The 18,643-nt window shown below is 34.6% G+C and overlaps 1 protein-coding gene across 1 annotated transcript in view; it reads left to right on the top strand.

Annotated features, from left to right (window-relative positions):
• UBR1 (ubiquitin protein ligase E3 component n-recognin 1) overlaps window positions 1–18,643 on the top strand; it is a 166,626-nt gene that overhangs the window by 80,209 nt on the left and 67,774 nt on the right. Inside the window, exons 16-27 of the mRNA XM_069596070.1 lie at window positions 1,307–1,368; window positions 1,640–1,750; window positions 2,692–2,757; window positions 3,043–3,144; window positions 5,050–5,113; window positions 7,762–7,886; window positions 10,416–10,468; window positions 11,537–11,639; window positions 12,732–12,780; window positions 13,165–13,319; window positions 15,081–15,180; window positions 16,867–16,976. Coding sequence (XP_069452171.1) covers window positions 1,307–1,368; window positions 1,640–1,750; window positions 2,692–2,757; window positions 3,043–3,144; window positions 5,050–5,113; window positions 7,762–7,886; window positions 10,416–10,468; window positions 11,537–11,639; window positions 12,732–12,780; window positions 13,165–13,319; window positions 15,081–15,180; window positions 16,867–16,976 — 1,100 coding nt within the window. The remainder of the gene's footprint in view (window positions 1–1,306; window positions 1,369–1,639; window positions 1,751–2,691; window positions 2,758–3,042; window positions 3,145–5,049; window positions 5,114–7,761; window positions 7,887–10,415; window positions 10,469–11,536; window positions 11,640–12,731; window positions 12,781–13,164; window positions 13,320–15,080; window positions 15,181–16,866; window positions 16,977–18,643) is intronic.

Below are 18,643 nucleotides of genomic sequence, written 5' to 3'. Positions count from 1 at the left end.
TCCAGGAACATGGTATATTTCTCCATCTATTAGTGTCCTCTTTGATTTCTTTCATCAGTGTTTTATAGTTTTCTATATATAGGTCTTTAGTTTCTTTAGGTAGATATATTCCTAAGTATTTTATTCTTTTTGTTGCAATGGTGAATGGAATTGTTTCCTTAATTTCTTTTTCTACTTTCTCATTATTCATGTATAGGAATGCAAGGGATTTCTGTGTGTTGATTTTATATCCTGCAACTTTACTATATTCATTGATGAGCTCTAGTAATTTTCTGGTGGAGTCTTTAGGGTTTTCCATGTAGAGGATCATGTCATCTGCAAACAGTGAGAGTTTTACTTCTTCTTTTCCAATTTGGATTCCTTTTATTTCTTTTTCTGCTCTGATTGCTGTGGCCAAAACTTCCAGAACTATGTTGAATAGTAGCGGTGAAAGTGGACACCCTTGTCTTGTTCCTGACTTTAGGGGAAATGCTTTCAATTTTTCACCATTGAGGATAATGTTTGCTGTGGGTTTGTCATAGATAGCTTTTATTATGTTGAGGTATGTTCCTTCTATTCCTGCTTTCTGGAGAGTTTTTATCATAAATGGATGTTGAATTTTGTCAAAGGCCTTCTCTGCATCTATTGAGATAATCATATGGTTTTTATTTTTCAATTTGTTAATGTGGTGAATTACATTGATTGATTTGCGGATATTGAAGAATCCTTGCATCCCTGGGATAAAGCCCACTTGGTCATGGTGTATGATCTTTTTAATGTGTTGTTGGATTCTGATTGCTAGAATTTTGTTGAGGATTTTTGCATCTATGTTCATCAGTGATATTGGCCTGTAGTTTTCTTTTTTTGTGACATCTTTGTCAGGTTTTGGTATTAGGGTGATGGTGGCCTCATAGAATGAGTTTGGAAGTTTACCTTCCTGTGCAATTTTCTGGAAGAGTTTGAGTAGGATAGGTGTTAGCTCTTCTCGAGATTTTTGGTAGAATTCAGCTGTATCACAGGATATTTAATACAATTCCCTGTGCTATACAGTTTTTATTTCTTCTGGTACTTGGTTTGTGAGGAAAATCATTTCTTAGGAAGAAGCATAGTATTTATATATATAAAAATAATACAGTGTAGGATCTTAAATATGTTAGTAATACTGTGTTTCATTATTAGAAATCAAAACTTTGCATTCTGAGGCATCATATCTAAGCTCAGTTAATGTATATTTAAATTTCACAAGTTTTCAAACTTGATGAATTAACTGGGAAACAAATCAACTGGGTTTATTGCTTTCTCATCTTTTTCATTTTTTAACTTTTAGGTCTTCATGTGCGTTTGAGCAGGCTGGGTGCTGTTTCAAGACTGCATGAATTTGTGCCTTTTGTAAGTGACTATTAAATTCTGACTTGCTTATATTCTATTTCTAAATACCTCTTGGTAGAGTCGGAAGAAAAAGATATTTTGAACTCTACCTGAATAATTCCCAGTTAATAATTTTATGTCTGTGTCATAGAACATTGAAACCTGAATCATGGTGACTTGGAGTCCTCTAGTTCAAGCCCTTCCATTTTACAGATGAGAATATGGAGCGATGTATAGTGCCATAGCATCCAAACCTCTGAGAAATATTGAAATTGATCTCACTCTGTTTCAGGAGGATTTTCAAGTAGAGGTACTGGTTGAATATCCTTTGCGTTGTCTGGTATTGGTTGCCCAAGTTGTTGCTGAGATGTGGCGAAGAAATGGGCTCTCTCTCATTAGCCAGGTATGGCAAGGTGTAGTATTCATATTGTGTGTTCATTTTCTGCTTGCTTTTTCCTTTATTAATAAATATTTTACTTTGTATCCCTGGATTCTGCTCAGTATTTTTGTTTTCTAGCTCTTTTGTAAACTCAAGGAAGTTCTAGTGACCATGTGGACATTTTCCTTAATCCTGTTAAGCAGATAGGTCAGGTGAAAGCTGGTAGTACCACCAGAATCTTTCCCACTAATATATATCTTGTCTGAAGATTACCTTACTTGGGAACTGTAAACTTCTTACCACCAGTCTTAATTGAATGGCGTCTTACAATTTTTCCCTCTGTTTTAGAGTAAATAAGGAGAAGTGCTTTTCCTGAAAGATGGGGAAATGAATTGTAAAGATACTGCTTGGGAGAAAAATGGCATTGATTGATTGTAGGAATTTGGTTTACTTTTATTGAAGTGGGTGTTTTAAACTTAGTATGCTTTTCTCTGCTCAGTTATGTCCGACTCTGTGACTCCATGGGCTATAGCCCGCCAGACTCTGTCCATGGAATTTCCCAGGCAAGAATGCTGGAGTGGGTTGCCATTTCCTCCTCCAGGGGATCTTCCCAACCCAGGGATCGAACCTGGGTCTCCTGCATTGCAAGCAGATTCTTTACCGTTAAGCTACAGAGGAAATTCTCGCAATTGAACTTGGTGGGGGAGTCAATTATTTTGTTACACATGTTGAGAATAATAACTAGTATAGAGCATTTTAAACTCTGAAGTATTTTCATGCCATATTTTCTCACATCATCCTCCCAAATCCCTTAAAATGATTCATAAATTTACAGCTTCTTTTTTCTCTGCTACAAAGTAGTTCTTGGGGTTTCTAGTTTAGTAAAAATTTAAATAGGTTTTACTGAGAATTTTGTTTGAAATAAAATGATTCTTTTAGCTTCTGTTCTACCTTCTATTTTATAGGTGTTTTATTACCAAGATGTTAAATGCAGAGAAGAAATGTATGATAAAGATATCATTATGCTTCAGGTACCTATTTAAATTTGTTCTGATATGTGTCATAACCTTCCTTCCTATATTCCTTGTAGTAGGAGAAGATATTATAATGTAATAACCTTTTTATAACTTATTATTGTATTATACTTTTATTTACTTAAGTATTTCTCACTGTTGAGATGAATATAGAATCATAGAAGCAGAAGGGACTGCTACATTATCTTCTGCAGATTTACCTTATTCTCATAGCCCTACTACTAGAGACAAAATGTTTCTCCATTTAATACATAGAACTATGGGACTTGATTTCTTTCACAGATTGGTGCATCTCTAATGGATCCCAACAAGTTCTTATTACTGGTACTTCACAGGTATGAACTTGCTGATGCTTTTAACAAGACCATATCCATAAAAGACCAGGTAAGTGATAGAAACTGATATGTAAATTAATCCAAAGAAAATTTTATTGTTAACTATTTTAATCATATATAAGATTATTTATTTATATATGTATATCTCCAAACACCACACACATACATAAAACATACATCTACTTCTGCATGTACACACATATATTCTTTTCACTCTATAAGAATTACAATGTACATGGATGCAGAATCCCGACCTACTAGTCAGTATATATAAGGGACTTAAACATCTGTGGATTTTGGTATCTGCAAGGGTCCTGGAGTAATCCCCTGAGGATACTGAGTGATGACTGTATATAGATTAACAAAAAGGAGAAGAAAATCACATGAAACTGCCTCTTAGGAATGATCACTTTTAAAGTTTTGGTGTCGTTTGTTTTTAAAGGAAAAATTGAGTCTTTCATATGTGCTATTTTGCAATTTGCTTCCTGTGCTTAGTGAAATACTGTGATAGGTTTTTTTTCTTGGCATTAAAGAAGTATATAACTGCATCATCTTTTTTAACATAATTTTTAATGGCTGTGTAATATTGCACTTTATGATTGCATTATACTTTAGTCTCCTATTGCTGAAGGGGTTTTTTGATTTTTTTTGCTCTTATAAACATCTCTGCACCTCAAGGTTTAAATGCTTGCCTACTTATTTTGTTAAAATAAATTCTTAGGAGTAGATTTGCTGGAGAATGCAGCATAACCTTTCTTCTGTTTCTTGAATAGATATTGTCAAACTGACTCTCTCTAGCAGTATATACATCTGTAAATGGCACTGGTATTTTGTTGATCTAATATATGAAAGATGGTGTTTAATTTTCATTTGCAGTTTTTTAGTTATCAGTGAGGTTGACTTTATTTTCATGATTATTGACTTTGTTTTTTTCCCTTTTTGGTAGTGAATTATCTGTTTCTGTCCTTCACCTTTTTCCTGTTTCTATAAAAGTTCCTTATTTAGTACAGATATTCTTTATTTGTATTTATTGCCTTTTTTCAGTTTATAGTTTGTCTTTGGAGTTTTATCACCTCTTCATTGTTTTAATATTTCCTACCAGTTTATAAAGTAGGCTTTGTAATTTATGAATTGCATTATTTTATTCTTCAAATTAGAAGTCACTTACAAAGGCCCAAAGAATAGGATAAAAAATACAAAGCTAATTTTTAGTCATGTTTTTATACTCAGTGAAAATGAGTTTCTAATTTACTATAGTATTTAAGTAACAGGTGTTTTGGAGGGGGTGCACTCACCATAGCTGTTGGTTACATATTTGTAGCCTCTGTCCCACCAACCCTGATAAGAAGGAAGCCATAGTACAGGGAAAGTTAAAGGTTAGAATTCTTTTTCTGACTGAAGGCTTGATGGGTAATAAGGATAATAAAAACAGTAATAATATTTAGCAATTGTTATTGAGTTCTTCGGAGAAGGCAATGGCAACCCACTTCAGTACTCTTGCCTGGAAAATCCCATGCATGGAGGAGCCTGGTAGGCTGTAGTCCATGGGGTCGCTAAGAGTCAGAGTCGAATGAGCGACTTCACTTTCACTTTTTCACTTTCATGCATTGGAGAAGGCAGTGGCAGCCCACTCCAGTGTTCTTGCCTGGAAAATCCCAGGGACAGCAGAGCCTGGTGGGCTGCCGTCTATGGGGTCCCACAGATTTCGACACAACTGAAGCAGCTTAGCAGCAGCAGCAGCAGCAGCATTGAGTTCTTATTAGATGCCGAGTATTGTGACCTTATAGAATTTGAAGTCAACAAAAGGGAATTATTCATCTCATAATTCTCTGTTGAAAATACTGAAAGAAAATACTGGATTGGCTGGACTGTCAGTCTGATCCTGAAAAAAATGTGTGTTTTATGGTGGCTTTTGGTTCTTATGTAACTAATTTTTTCTTTTATAATTCTACAGGATTTGGTTAAGCAGTATAATACCTTAATAGAAGAAATGCTTCAAGTCCTCATCTATATTGTGGGTAAGAGTAAAATATGTTTTGAAACAGAGCATGAGTTACTTTATAGAGAGAACATTAGTAAGAACTCTAACTTACTTTGTTCTCCAGATATAGCAGAGAATATTAGAGATTGATGTGACTAATGTGATTGATATGTTTAGAAATTCACCTTTAGAAAAGCACAGCTATTACATCTTCACTTTCCAATATCTGATTTGTTAATTGTTTGGACTTGTGTGTAGAGGTCTGGAAAATAATTATCCTAGTTAGAAACATAGATGTAAAATAAGTATATGCTAGGTGCTAAAAATTTTATATATATATGTAAATTTTCAATGTAACATGCATCTAAGTAAGATGTATTTTCATCCAGTTCTATTAAATTACTTTGTGCCCATATTGGCCTTATTTCTGCTTTTATATATTATATATTATAGTCTCTTGATTTTACCAGCTGTATAAAAGTTCTTATTCTGGCTCTTGTTTCTTACTTTACTGTAGGAGACACTGCTTTGTATTAATAGTTCCTGGTAAGGATTCTAGCCATTAACCATATCTGAAAACATGGGTATATTTTACTTGTTGTTTTAGCCAAATCTGAAAACATGGGTATATTTTACTTGCTGTTTGTCAGGAGCTAGTTGCTGGACTAGCTGCTTGTCTCAGCAGAAAGTGTGGTAAACCTTCATTGCCACGTGAGATGTAAATCTTCCAGGCACCAACTCTTCTGAAATAATTCCAGAGTATTCTGTAGGAAAACTTCTGGAAAAAATGGACAAGTTAAAAATGTGCGAAATATTTTTAAGTTGATGATATACTTTATTAGATTACAAAAACTTGGGAATTTTTGTGTTTGTTCTTGGAATACTATGAAGAATTTCTGCTACTGCATATTAATACCATATATTAGAATTGTCAATAGGTTTTGGTATTTTATATTTTCACTATTTTACTATTGCTATTATATTGCTGTTATTTTGTTTACCTAAATTCATTGGATATTTCCTTCTATGTCATTTTATTTTTAGTTAATACTTGCTACATTTCTAAGTTTATTACTTTTAAGAGCCATCATTTTTTAAAAAATGTATGTATGTGTAAAATCTCTGATAATATTACAGAGAAAACATCAATAAGTGTAAAAGATTTGATTAGGAATCATAAGATCTAGTCTTGACCTTGCTATAAACTACCAAGAGCGTGCCATTTACATTTTCAGGGGCTCAAATTCTTGATTTGTAAAGTGTAAAAGTAATCTATGTGATCTCTAAGATTCTTTCTAGCATGAAACTTACAGAGGGTACTGTTATGGTGAAAAAATGAAAATTACAATGTATTTAAATAGTAATGAATCTGTTGTGAGTGAATTAAATTAACAAAATGTCATTGTTTTGCTGATTTGTAGAATTCAGATCTCTTAGACCAAAAAAAAAAAATTCCTGTCCTTGTACTCTAATTACCCTCTTATAGATATCACAAGACTTTGTACACATTGATTTTCAATAAGTACTATTGAATACTGTGACATAAGATCAAATATATCAAGCCTTCTTGAGGCATTGGGAATTAAATGCTGCTGACACCAGTAACATTCCCATAGTTAAAATTAGCTATTTTCTCTCTCCATCTGGCAGTTTATTGAGATAAAAAATAGAAATCTGATCATGTGGGCATGCTGGCAATAGCATCCATTCCTGACACACATTACTGTTTTGTCATTTAGCCTATAGAGACATTTTTAAGTATTTTGTCTTTTAGTTTTCACTTTGTTCTTCCATAAATAACAAGCAGAGACAAACTTGAGGAAGACCTTGAAAGAAAAGCTGTTGTTTCAGGATTCTTTGTTGCTGTTGTTCAGTTGCTTAGTTGTGTCTGACTCTTTGTGACCCCATGGACTGCAGCAAGCCAACTTCGCTGTCCTTCACCATCTCTTGGAGCTTGCTCAAACTCATGTCCATTGAGTCAGTGATGCCATCCAACCATCTTGTCCTCTGTCATCCCCTTCTCCTCCTGCCTTCAGTACTTCCCAGCATTAGAGTCTTTTCCAATGAGTGAGTTCTTTGTATCAGGTGGCCAAAGTATTGGAGCTTCAGCTTCAGCCTCAGGCCTTCCAATGAATATTCAAGGTTGATTTCCTTTAGGATTGACTGGTTGGATCTCCTTGCTGTCCTAGGGACTCTCAAGAGTCTTCTCCAACACCACAGTTAGAAAGCATCAATTCTTCAGTGCTCAGCCTTCTTTATGGTCCATCTCTCACATCCATAGCTTTGACTATACAGATATTTGTTGGCAAATTGATATCTTTGCTCTTTAATATGCTCTCTGGGTTTGTTATAGCTTTTCTTCCAAGGAGTAAGCATCTTTTAATTTCATGTTGTCCCATGATGGCCTCTACCCTCTTTTTTGTTTTTTTGATTAATAATACATGCTTATTTAATTGAGGGGCTTTATTTATAATATTTGAGTGTGTGTATTTAAGTTAAGATAAGCCCTGTGTTACTTAGATCTCTGTATTTTTCTTCCTCTTTCAGCATATAGAGTGTTGTTCAGGTTTAGAAACATGTTCAAATAATTTCTGGTCACTCTCTCATAGATTTGATTTAATGCAGTGTTCTTGATTTACATGGAAAGCAATTAACTCTTACTTTTTCTTTTCATTTTTGTATTAGGAGAGCGTTACGTACCTGGAGTGGGAAATGTGACCAAAGAAGAGGTCACAATGAGAGAAATTATTCACTTGCTTTGTATTGAACCCATGCCACACAGTGCCATTGCCAAAAATTTACCTGAGAATGTAAGTCCAGTTTTGTTTTTTTAACTCCATTCGCATCAAGATGGGATAGTTTTTCTTTTTCTCTAATTGGAAGCTCTTGAAGTTTTAGGAAAATCTGTTTTGATTTTCAGGTATAAAACTCTCACCATTAATTTTTTAGTGGTATAAACCTTAATTCTGGGCTTTGGGGCTTTAGGAAACATTTTAAAGATAGTCTGGCTATTTAGAAAACACCGTAGAGCAATAAACTCTTTAATTTTTTTACTTTAACGAAAATTTTCTCCAGAGAAAAAGAACTTTGTGAAATACTGAAACTATTTGGGTGGTGTGTTAGTCTGGGTCTTCTGAGAAGCAGATGTCAAGACAAAACATTTAAGGTTTTAGTAGGAATAGTGACTGTGAGAGGATTGATGAGGGAGCTGGGAAAGGCTGGGGGAGCCATCAAACTGTAGTGCAAGTCTGATCCCAGATGAAGAAAGAAGGAAAGAAGGTAGGAATGTCCTGGACTGCTGGGTAGTCTAATCAAGGTTTGGTGCCTTCCCATGCCTCCCTGAGTGAGCCTGCATTAGTGTCTCTGTTCCTCTAACTAGAGGTCTGCAGGGTGCATTCTCATAGCCGTCCCAGGTGATATTTACATTCAGTATTGTTGACATTTAGGCAGTAATCCTAAAGATTATGAGTCATATTTTTTAACACATATTTTTAAATTATGCATTAGAACAATGATTCTTATAAGAGGTTAAACTTACCTTTACTATCAAGGCTTTCCAGAGAAGTAGAATAGAAATAAGCCTTGACTCTTGGTCATTTTTCTTCTTAAATATCCATAGTGCTTTTCTAGTTTCACTGTTAACTGATTCTCAGACTTTAACCATGTCACCTTCATAATTTCTGCACATCTGTCTACCAATTTTAGAAATTACTAATACATTTAAAAATTAACTTACATTTTTCCTTAGCATCTTCCTAAGCAACAATACAATGAAATAGTAGGTTTGACATTCTAGATTAATTTTTTCTTAATACATGTTAAGATGAATGAATAACTGTTCAAAACTTTAAGGATATATAACTGTGCCACCTAAAAACAATTTCACATACCATCAGTTCAGTCACTCAGTCGTGTCCAACTCTTTGGGACCCCATGGACTGCAGCATGCCAGGCCTCCCTGTCCATCACCAACTCCCGGAGCTTACCCAAACTCATGTTCATTGAGTCAGTGATGCCATCCAACCATCTCATCCTCTGTTGTCCCTTTCTCCTGCCTTCAGTCTTTCCCAGCATCAGGGTCTTTTCCAATGAGTCAACTCTTCGCATCAGGTACCAAAGTATTGGAGTTTCAACTTCAACATCAGTCCTTCCAATGAATATCCAGGACTGATTTCCTTTAGGATAGACTGGTTGGATCTCCTTGCAGTCCAAGGGACTCTCAAGAGTCTTCTCCAATACCACAGTTCAAAAGCATCAGTTCTTCGGTGCTCAGCTTTCTTTATAGTCCAATTCTCACATCCATACATGACTGCTGGAAAAACCATAGCTTTTACTAGATGGACCCTTGTTGGCAAAGTAATGTCTCTGCGTTTGAATATGCTATCTAGGTTGGTCATAACTTTTCTTCCAAGGAACAAGCGTCTTTTAATTTCATGGCTGCAGTCACCATGTGCAGTGATTTGGGATACAAAAAAAAAAAAAAATACATATCATATTTAAATAAATACATACAAAAAATAAATAAATACCAAAAGAGTACGTACCATATTTTGCAAAAAAATAGCAAGCTTTAATGTATACCCTTACTTTTCACTGCTTTCAAGTACTTTTTAAAAGGAGGCTAAATTTCTTAATTTTTGCAGGACTATAGGAACCTATGAGCTTGCTTTAGTATATTGACTAAGTCCTTATCCTGATTTTAAATGACTTCATTTAAAAAAAAAAAAAGATTCCTTGTTGGGACTTCCTGGTAGTCCAATGTTTAGGACTCTGCCTTTCCACTGGAGGGGACGTGGGTTCAATTCCTGGTTGAGGAACTAAGATCCCACGTGGGATGTAGCTTGACCAAAAAGAAAAAGAAAAATTTTTTGTTAAAGGAAAAATTCAAGCCAATTAAAAAAAAATTATAATTGCAGAAGCCAGAATATATTTGGACATCTATATATGTGTTTTACTATAGATCCTATTTATTTTGTTACCTTGGTTTTAAGGATTAGTTCAACATGGACGTTTGCTTAAATGATGTGGGTGAATAACATACTAGATTTAAAAAATAACAGTTTCTTTGAATTATTTGTTGTATGTGTATACATATATGAGGACAAATTTAGATTAAATTTCTTCTTTAAGCAATTTATACAGGCGTCTTACCTCTGCTAAGAAACCCATCCCTCAACACTAATAGGTTTTAGACCTAATTTTTAAATATTGGAAATTGATCTTATTTTGAATTATTTTTAAAATACTCAGAAATGCTTTGAAAGGGTATTTTGGTTCACAGTAAAAGAAAACAAAGTCATTATGTGAAGGTAAAAATGACAAAAATATTGTTTCAACAGGAAAATAATGAAACTGGCTTAGAGAGTGTCATAAACAAAGTGGCCACATTTAAGTAAGTACTTAATATTTATGCTTATTCTGAAAGGTACGTCAGTCTTTGTCTTTGTCTTTGTCTTTGTAATTTGAATTATTGTAGAAGTTCTGAAGTTCTTTCCTGAACTCCTAAAAACAAAATTCAAGTATAGACAGAAAGGGTGAGATCTAGGGGTACACTATAGGCACTTAGTACCTGTATGCTGAAGAAGTGAGTATTTTTTGGCAAATCAATGAGAAATATCCACTTTTTATGTTAGGTGACTTAATAACTAAACAAACCTTTCTGATAGTCTCCCATCAATTTTAAGCCATGACTTCATTTATTCTATTAAGTTTTCATTTTGTATACTAATTTAAAATTTTTCTCTGCTAGGATTAAAATATTTTGCAATCGTTTGATTCTTTGAGATGTGTAAAATGGAAATAAGATTTTAAAAGGTTAATTCTTGAAATTAAAATAATTGATACTAGTAGTGAATTTCTACTTGTTATTGTCATGAATTCATAGATAAATTGCTAGTGTCAAATACCTTTAAAAATAGAATATAGCTTTTTAATGCTCTAATATATTCAGTAAGATATTTCACTTACTTTGATAGAGAGCAAAAGCTGTTTAATGTGCAGTATACGCCTTTTGGCTTTAGTATTTTTCCTTATAGTTCTCTATAGAGTAGTCACTATTTTATTTGCATTTACAATTTCCTAAGGACATGATATCTTAACTACTATTTTAGATTTTGCCTTAGACAATGCAGGTTTTAGTTGAATAAGCAATGTTAGGTTTCAGAGGCTAAAAACAAAGTCTTAGGAATTTAAGTAGGGCATGGGATCAGATCAAACTTTTTCATATTTGTTTAAATTTCATAATTATGAGACACAACTATTACCAGGACTTTGAGCTTATAGTGTTAAATTTGTTAGTTTATTTTCATGAAATGAAATTTGTCAGTCAGTTTAAGCAAGCTGAATGAGATATGATTGTTTTCTTTCTCTTGATTTTAAGAGTAATTTTTAGATTCTTACTTTATGTTACTCTATACTTCAAGGGCAGTGCAGTTCACCTCTGTATAATCTGTCTTTTTAGGAAACCAGGTGTATCAGGCCATGGAGTTTATGAACTGAAGGATGAATCACTGAAAGACTTTAATATGTACTTTTATCATTACTCCAAAACACAGCATAGCAAGGTATGAAAAGTTACTCTTTTCAGTAAATAAACTGAAAGGCTTTCCAGCTCCATAGACAATTCCCTGGTTTTTCTGTAGTTTCATACTGGTTTTCATTACTAGAGGGCATTATCTTACCCAGTAAATTAAAATTGAATCAATGATATTATCTAGTATGTAGTCACTGTTCAAATTTTTCTGATTATACCAGAAATATTCTTTATAATTATGTTGGGGTAAGAGGATTCAATCAAAGATCATGCACTTCATTTGCTGTCATGTTTCTATAATCTCCTTTAATTGGGAATACTCTTTTTGCCTTTTTTTGTTTTTCATAACATTCACATTTCTGTTAATGTCAACTAGTATAGGCTAGTAGTTTTTTAGAATATCCAATATTCTGAAGTGAAGTGAAGTCGCTCAGTCATGTCCGACTCTTTGCGACCCCATGGACTGTAGCCTACCAGGCTCCTCTGTCCATGGAGTTTTCCAGGCAATAGTACTGGAGTGGATTGCCATTTCCTTCTCCAGCAGATCTTCCCGACCCAGGGATCGAACCCAGGTCTCCCGCACTGTAGACAGACGCTTTACCATCTGAGCCACTCTGGATATGTCTAATTTTATTCCCATGAGTAGATTCAAATTAAGCATTTTGGAGCAAGAATACTACATAGGTGACATATTGTATCTCATCAGTAGATGCATAATGTCTGTTTGTCCTATTAAGGATGGTGTTAAGTTAGATCACTTAGTTAAAGTGATGAGTGATGTTAAGTTAGATCATTCAGTTAAGTTTGATGTCTGGCTTTGTTGTTATAAAATGAATAAGTTCCAGTTTTTAGTACAATGCCCTGTATGTAATAGACACTTGGTAAATATTGTTGACTGAAAGAAATGGGGAACTAAATTAATGATGAGGATTATTACCATCTATTTTGCAGTGACCTTCCCTAGGACGATGATTTTGTTTCTGGAATAAGGTAGCATTTGAATACATATTTCAGTATATAAAGTATTTTGGTAGGTTTCCTGCCTCCTTCAGAGTACTCCATTTGTTTCATGCTTGTCAGGTGTTATATTTTAAGATAGGCCTTTTTTTTTTAATATATTTAGGCTGAACATATGCAGAAGAAAAGGAGAAAACAGGAAAACAAAGATGAAGGTAAAAAGTGAGATTCTAAGTTGACTGACTTTGTATTCTGATTTTGTAGCAGCAAAGCATATAGTGTTTTGCTTTTGTTGTTTTTTTAAGTGAGCAACTAATGGAATGCAAAGAACCCTTTGTTTCTTGTTGACACATTAAGACATAGCATACATCAGTGGTGATAGAATTTTAAATTTTAACAAACGAAGTTTATTTTGGGGGACTTACATAGTGACTCATATTTCCCGTAGTATGGATGTTTTCAGTGCTTTAAAGATAACAAAGATCCTATGCTGTTTTGCATGTAGTATATGATACTGATATTTGAAATTTAACATCTGATAACCCAAATAAAATAGTAACTGTTTATCTCTTCTGACATTGATCTCCTACCCACCTTAGCATTACCACCACCACCACCTCCTGAATTCTGCCCTGCTTTCAGCAAAGCAGTTAACCTTCTCAATTGTGATATCATGATGTACATTCTCAGGACCATATTTGAGCGGGCAGTAGATCCAGATTCTAACTTGTGGACTGAAGGAATGCTCCAGATGGTATGTATACTGAAAATATTTTTTCTCTTTCAGATACTTTCTCTACTTCATAGAGGTCTTGAGGGCCTGGAGAAGATCCCTAGTCTACCTTTCTGACCTTCAGTTAGAACCACAGCTAGAGCACCTGAGACCTAAAAGCCATTGAGAACAGCTCAGATGTCTTGGAGATTTCCTTGTGACACAGTCTCAGGCTTTTAGGATCCTTACTCTTGGGAATAATTTACATTAAAAAAAAAAGCAGAGGAGAAATGGAAAAGGCCTATTCCTGCTAATAATAAATTAGCATGTCATTATCATATCACAGTTAGTTTCCTATATTTTTTATTTCACGTGTACTGTTTCATAGAGTTGTTTGAGACTTAGCTCATTAAATGGAAGCAACTATTTTTTTCTCCATACTGTTATAGATAAGTTACTTAATAATGTCACCTTTGGTAGCTGTTATTGGATATTTGTTTAGCACCTGCCTGACTGAATTTCCTTGACTGTTACTGATCTAGAGGCTATAAATGATGTCATACTCTATGTGTGTCTCACATTTTTTCAATAACAGTGGTAAATAAATGCAGTAAAACTTTGAACCCATAGAGACATATTTGAAATCAAAAATTAAAATTTTTCTGTCTGCCTCCTAGCACCCTATCTGAAAGGTTTGTGTCTTTTGGAAGTCATTCCACATTAGTGCATATAGGCCTAACACATGCTCAGTAGCTGCATATTCCATTATGGACCTCTATGATGCATTTAACTATCTCCTGTTAATAGGCTTCTAGGTTGTTTTTAGGTCTTTGTATAACAAAGAACTGGAGAAGGAAATGGCAGCCCACTCTAGTGTTCTTGCCTGGAGAATCCCATGGACAGAGGAGTCTGGCGGGCTACAGTCCATGGGTCACAAGAGTCAGACACGATTTAGTGACTAAACCACCACCACCCATAACAAAGAACACTTCCCAGGTGTCAGTGGTAAAGAATCTGCCTGCCAGTGCAGGAGATGTAGCTTTAGTCCCTGGAGGAGGAAATGGCAACCCACTCTAATATTCTTGCTGAGAAGATTCCACTGGCAGAGGAGCCTGGCAGGCTACAGTCCATGGGGTTTCCAAAGAGCTGGAGATGACTTAGCAACTAAACAACAGAATCCTACTCATGAGGGCACACACACACATAATAAAGAACACTAAAATGAATGTTGTACAAATACCTTTGTATACTTAAGTAAGTGAATCTATCTCACTGATTCCTAGTTCTGGGTCTATACATTTACATTATACTGATAGATACTGTCTAATTGGCTTCCAAAAACATACTGGTTTACTTTCCCATTATCAGCATGATGAGAAATGCCTGCTTCCTAACACTTTTGTCACTCCTGTAATATAATAAGCTCTAAAATTTGCCATTTTAATAGGTGAAAAATAGATGATCTTGTTTGTTTCACTTACATTTCTTTAAGTGAGGTTGAATGTTTTTTGTTTGTTTGTTTTTTTTACTGTGCCATGCAGCTTGCAGGAACTTCCCTGACCAGGGATTTAACCCAGGCCAAGGCATTGGAAGCCTAGAATCTTAACCACTAGGCCGCCAGGGAACTCCCAAGGTTGAACATTTTTCATATGTGTGTATATCATTTCTTTCTCTGTGAACTGCTTGTTCATAAACTTTGCACATTTTTTACCTATCAGATTGCTTACTTTTATACCTCTATTTAAAATACACTTACCTGAAGAAGCACAATTTTAAAGATCTTGTCCTATTTTCCTCTTTCAGGCATTTCACATTCTAGCATTGGGCTTACTAGAAGAAAAGCAACAGCTTCAAAAATGTCCTGAAGAAGAAGTGATGTTTGACTTTTACCATAAGGCCTCAAGTATGTTTTAGTATCATTTTCAGCAGTTTCAGCTAATTGCCAATTTGTAATAGAAAGCTGAATTCTAATGGAGTTCTTTTCCCTCTTATTTATTTTTTTAATCTATTTTTTAATTGGAGGAAAATTGCTTTACAAAGTTGTATTGGTTTCTGCCCTATAGCAATGCAAATTAGCCATAATTATACATATATCACCTCCCTCTTTAGTTTCTCTCCCCTCCTCCCATCCCACTGCTCTAGATCATCCCAGAGTGCTGGTTGGGCAGCTTCTCACCAGCTTTCTGTATTACACATGGTGATGTACATATGTCTGTGCTACTTTCTTCATTTGCCTCACTCTCTCCTTTCCCCACTGTGGCCACACGTCTGTTCTCTGTGTGCATCTCCGTTCCTTCCCTGAAAATAGACTCGTCAATACCATTTTTGTAGATTCCATATATATATATTAATATATGGTCTTTGTTTTTCTCTTTCTGACTTACTTCATTCTATATAATAGGCTCTAGGTTCATCCACCTCACTAGAACTGACTCAGATGTGTTCTTTTTTGTGGCTGAGTAATATTCCATTTTATATATGCACCACATCTTCCTTATCCATTCATCTGTCAATGAACATCTGGTGCTTACGTGTCCCACTGTAAATAGTGCTACTGTGAACATTAGGATGCATGTGTCTTTTTCAGTTATGGTTTTCTCAGGGTATATGCCCAGTGGTGGGGTTATTGGATCATATGGTAGTTTTATTCCTAGTTTTCACTGTTCTCCATAGTGGCTCTATCAATTTACATTCCCACCAACAGTGCAAGAGGGTTTCTGATAAAGTTTAGTTAGTCCTTAAGACAAAAAACTCTGAAATTGCTGTAATCTTTTCCTAGCATCTTTAGTCTTTAAAATTTTCAGTAGTGCAAATCATGTTTTTTAATCCTCACAACAATCCTTTTACTGCACCATCTCATCCCCCTTTTGTGGGGGCTGCGTACATTGAAGGTTTCTTACTTTCATTCCTTGTCACAGTATTATCAAATATATGCTGCTATATCAACCATAATATTCACAGTACCCATCTGTGAACGTTTTGATGTTTCTGAATTTAAAATGATTGCGGAAGTCTGAGTGAATGATAATGTGTTTTGCATTGTTTTCAACCTGGAAGAACAGGATAGGTTTAGATTAGATTTTTATTAAATGCTACGTCATTAAGACAGTTTTTTCAGAGCACATTCTAGGAACATTTGATTTAGAAAATCAATAAGAGAAAAGCATCTCATTTTCTATTTAAACACTTTTTTTTTTTAGATTCTTGCATACAGCCTAAACCTATTCAGTTTATGGGTATGACAGCTGTCACTTCCATATTTTTGGGAGCTTTGGTTCTCAGTAAGTATTTTTACCAGACAGTGAGCAAAGTAGAGGAAAGGCAAGAGACAGATCACTAAGGGTAGTTTTCACTTTGCAGACCCAGTAGAAAATATACAAGAGAGAACTAAAGTAATTCCAGTTTTTCAAGTTATTTAATTTAGTATTTGGTACTTTCTGTGATTGTAGATTCTTCCATCGAAAAATTAATGTAGTTAAGGGATTGAGTCCAAACTTTATCAATTTGAATAACATTAACTATAAATTAAAATTTATATGTAATTATGAAGTATATGTTTATGATGTAGAATTTTTGTGTTTTAAAAAAGGATTGGGAAGTTCAGCCATGAATGCTCAGAATATACAAATGCTTTTGGAAAAACTCAAGGGGATTCCACAGTTAGAAGGGCAGAAGGACATGATTATGTGGATACTCCAGGTAAACCTAAAACTAAATGAATCATATCTTGGTTTAAATATTTAAGAATCCTCTGCATGCCTCTAAGATTAAATCATAGTATTTGCTAATTGTAAAATTATTTATTACTGATCTTCATGGTCACCTGTAATTTTTCATGTTAGTAATACTAATTTCCCTATGTTTTAGTGGAGGGGTCTTTTTAATAAATGAAAATTTATTTTATTAGTTAGTAAATATGTATAGTAAACCTGCTATGTGCCATGCTCATTTCTAGGCTCTGAAAAAGACAGATAAGGTGCTTGTTATGGAGTATACATTGAGGTACAGACAATAAGCAAGAAATATCGGGATCATTCAGTAGATGAGTGGGGGTAACTATACGGGTAATCAGAAAGGCTGGCTTTAGGTAGTAACTTGGCACTGCAGGACAGGGAGCCAGTCTTAGAGTAATCTGGGAAGGTACTCCAGATTGAGGAGAAAGCAATGCAAAAGCCCGAGGTGACCAAAGAGAAGGCTACGGTGACTAGGAACATAATGGGGGAGGTAGAGAAAGGTAGGCAGCAAAGTCGGAGGCGTTGCCAGGGGCCATGTCATATAGGATCTTAGAGGTCAAGGGTAAATGGATTGTAGGGACAGGAATAAAAACAGGAACACCTTTAAAAGATGACTGCAGTAAACCTGGTGAGAAATGAGCCATGACATAGTCTAGGGGGCAGATGGCAAGAAGCTGGACTGATTGAGGTATAATGTGACAGAAGGAGCTATAGAACTTGCTGATAGATTTGATAGGAGGAATGAGAGAAATCAAAGATGACTTAATTTGGAGCTTGAACTGTCGAGTGGATGGCAGTACCTTTGGGGAGAAGTTGATGAGGCTTAGAGAGGTCAGGAATGTTACTTTAATGGAAAACCCTCCAAATGGAAACATGAAACCAAGGTTATGAAGTTTGTGCTCACTGTATTTATTAAAATATTTTTATGTTATCAGCTAGATATTATTTTGATAATTAGAATATATAGTGGTTTTTGCCACATTTATATCAATTGGAGATCTTTGACTGCTTTGTAATTCAAGCAGTCTGTCCTTTTGATTACTTAATCAGAAATACTTCTTAAATAAGTGTGATGTAATTTGATATGTAACTCTAAGATAATGTTATTACCAAGATTTTTCTTGAAGTAGATTTCATGATAATTTAGTATTTTTCTTAAACTTACCAATATGATCATTTTAAAATATAAAACAAAAACAAAAGAGGTGAAGTAAATAACTATTTTATAATTTCATTCATATGTGGAATATTAAATTTGATGAAATTAAATAAATAAATGAATAGATCAAACCAAAACCAGTCACATATGTACAGAGAACAGAGTAGTGATTACCAGAAGGAAGGGAGTAAGGGGAGAGTGACATGGGCAAAGGGAGTCAAACTGTATCATAATGGATGGAAACTAAGCTTTTGATGTGAGCATGCTGTAGTGTTCAGAGATGTAGAAATACAACATTATGAACATGAAACTTATAGAATGTTATAAGCCAATGATAATCTCAATTAAAAGTGAACTGAACTATCATTTAGTCCAATATTTATATCCTATGTAAATGGTATTATAAATTAGAGATCTGGCCCTGAAAGTTTATTTTTCTATTTATTTTTTCTATTTTTTATATTAATTTTTCT

The sequence above is a fragment of the Ovis canadensis genome, chromosome 7 (genome assembly GCF_042477335.2).
Source record: "Ovis canadensis isolate MfBH-ARS-UI-01 breed Bighorn chromosome 7, ARS-UI_OviCan_v2, whole genome shotgun sequence".
NCBI lineage: Eukaryota > Metazoa > Chordata > Mammalia > Artiodactyla > Bovidae > Ovis > Ovis canadensis.
This window is presented reverse-complemented; position numbering and strand designations above follow the sequence as displayed.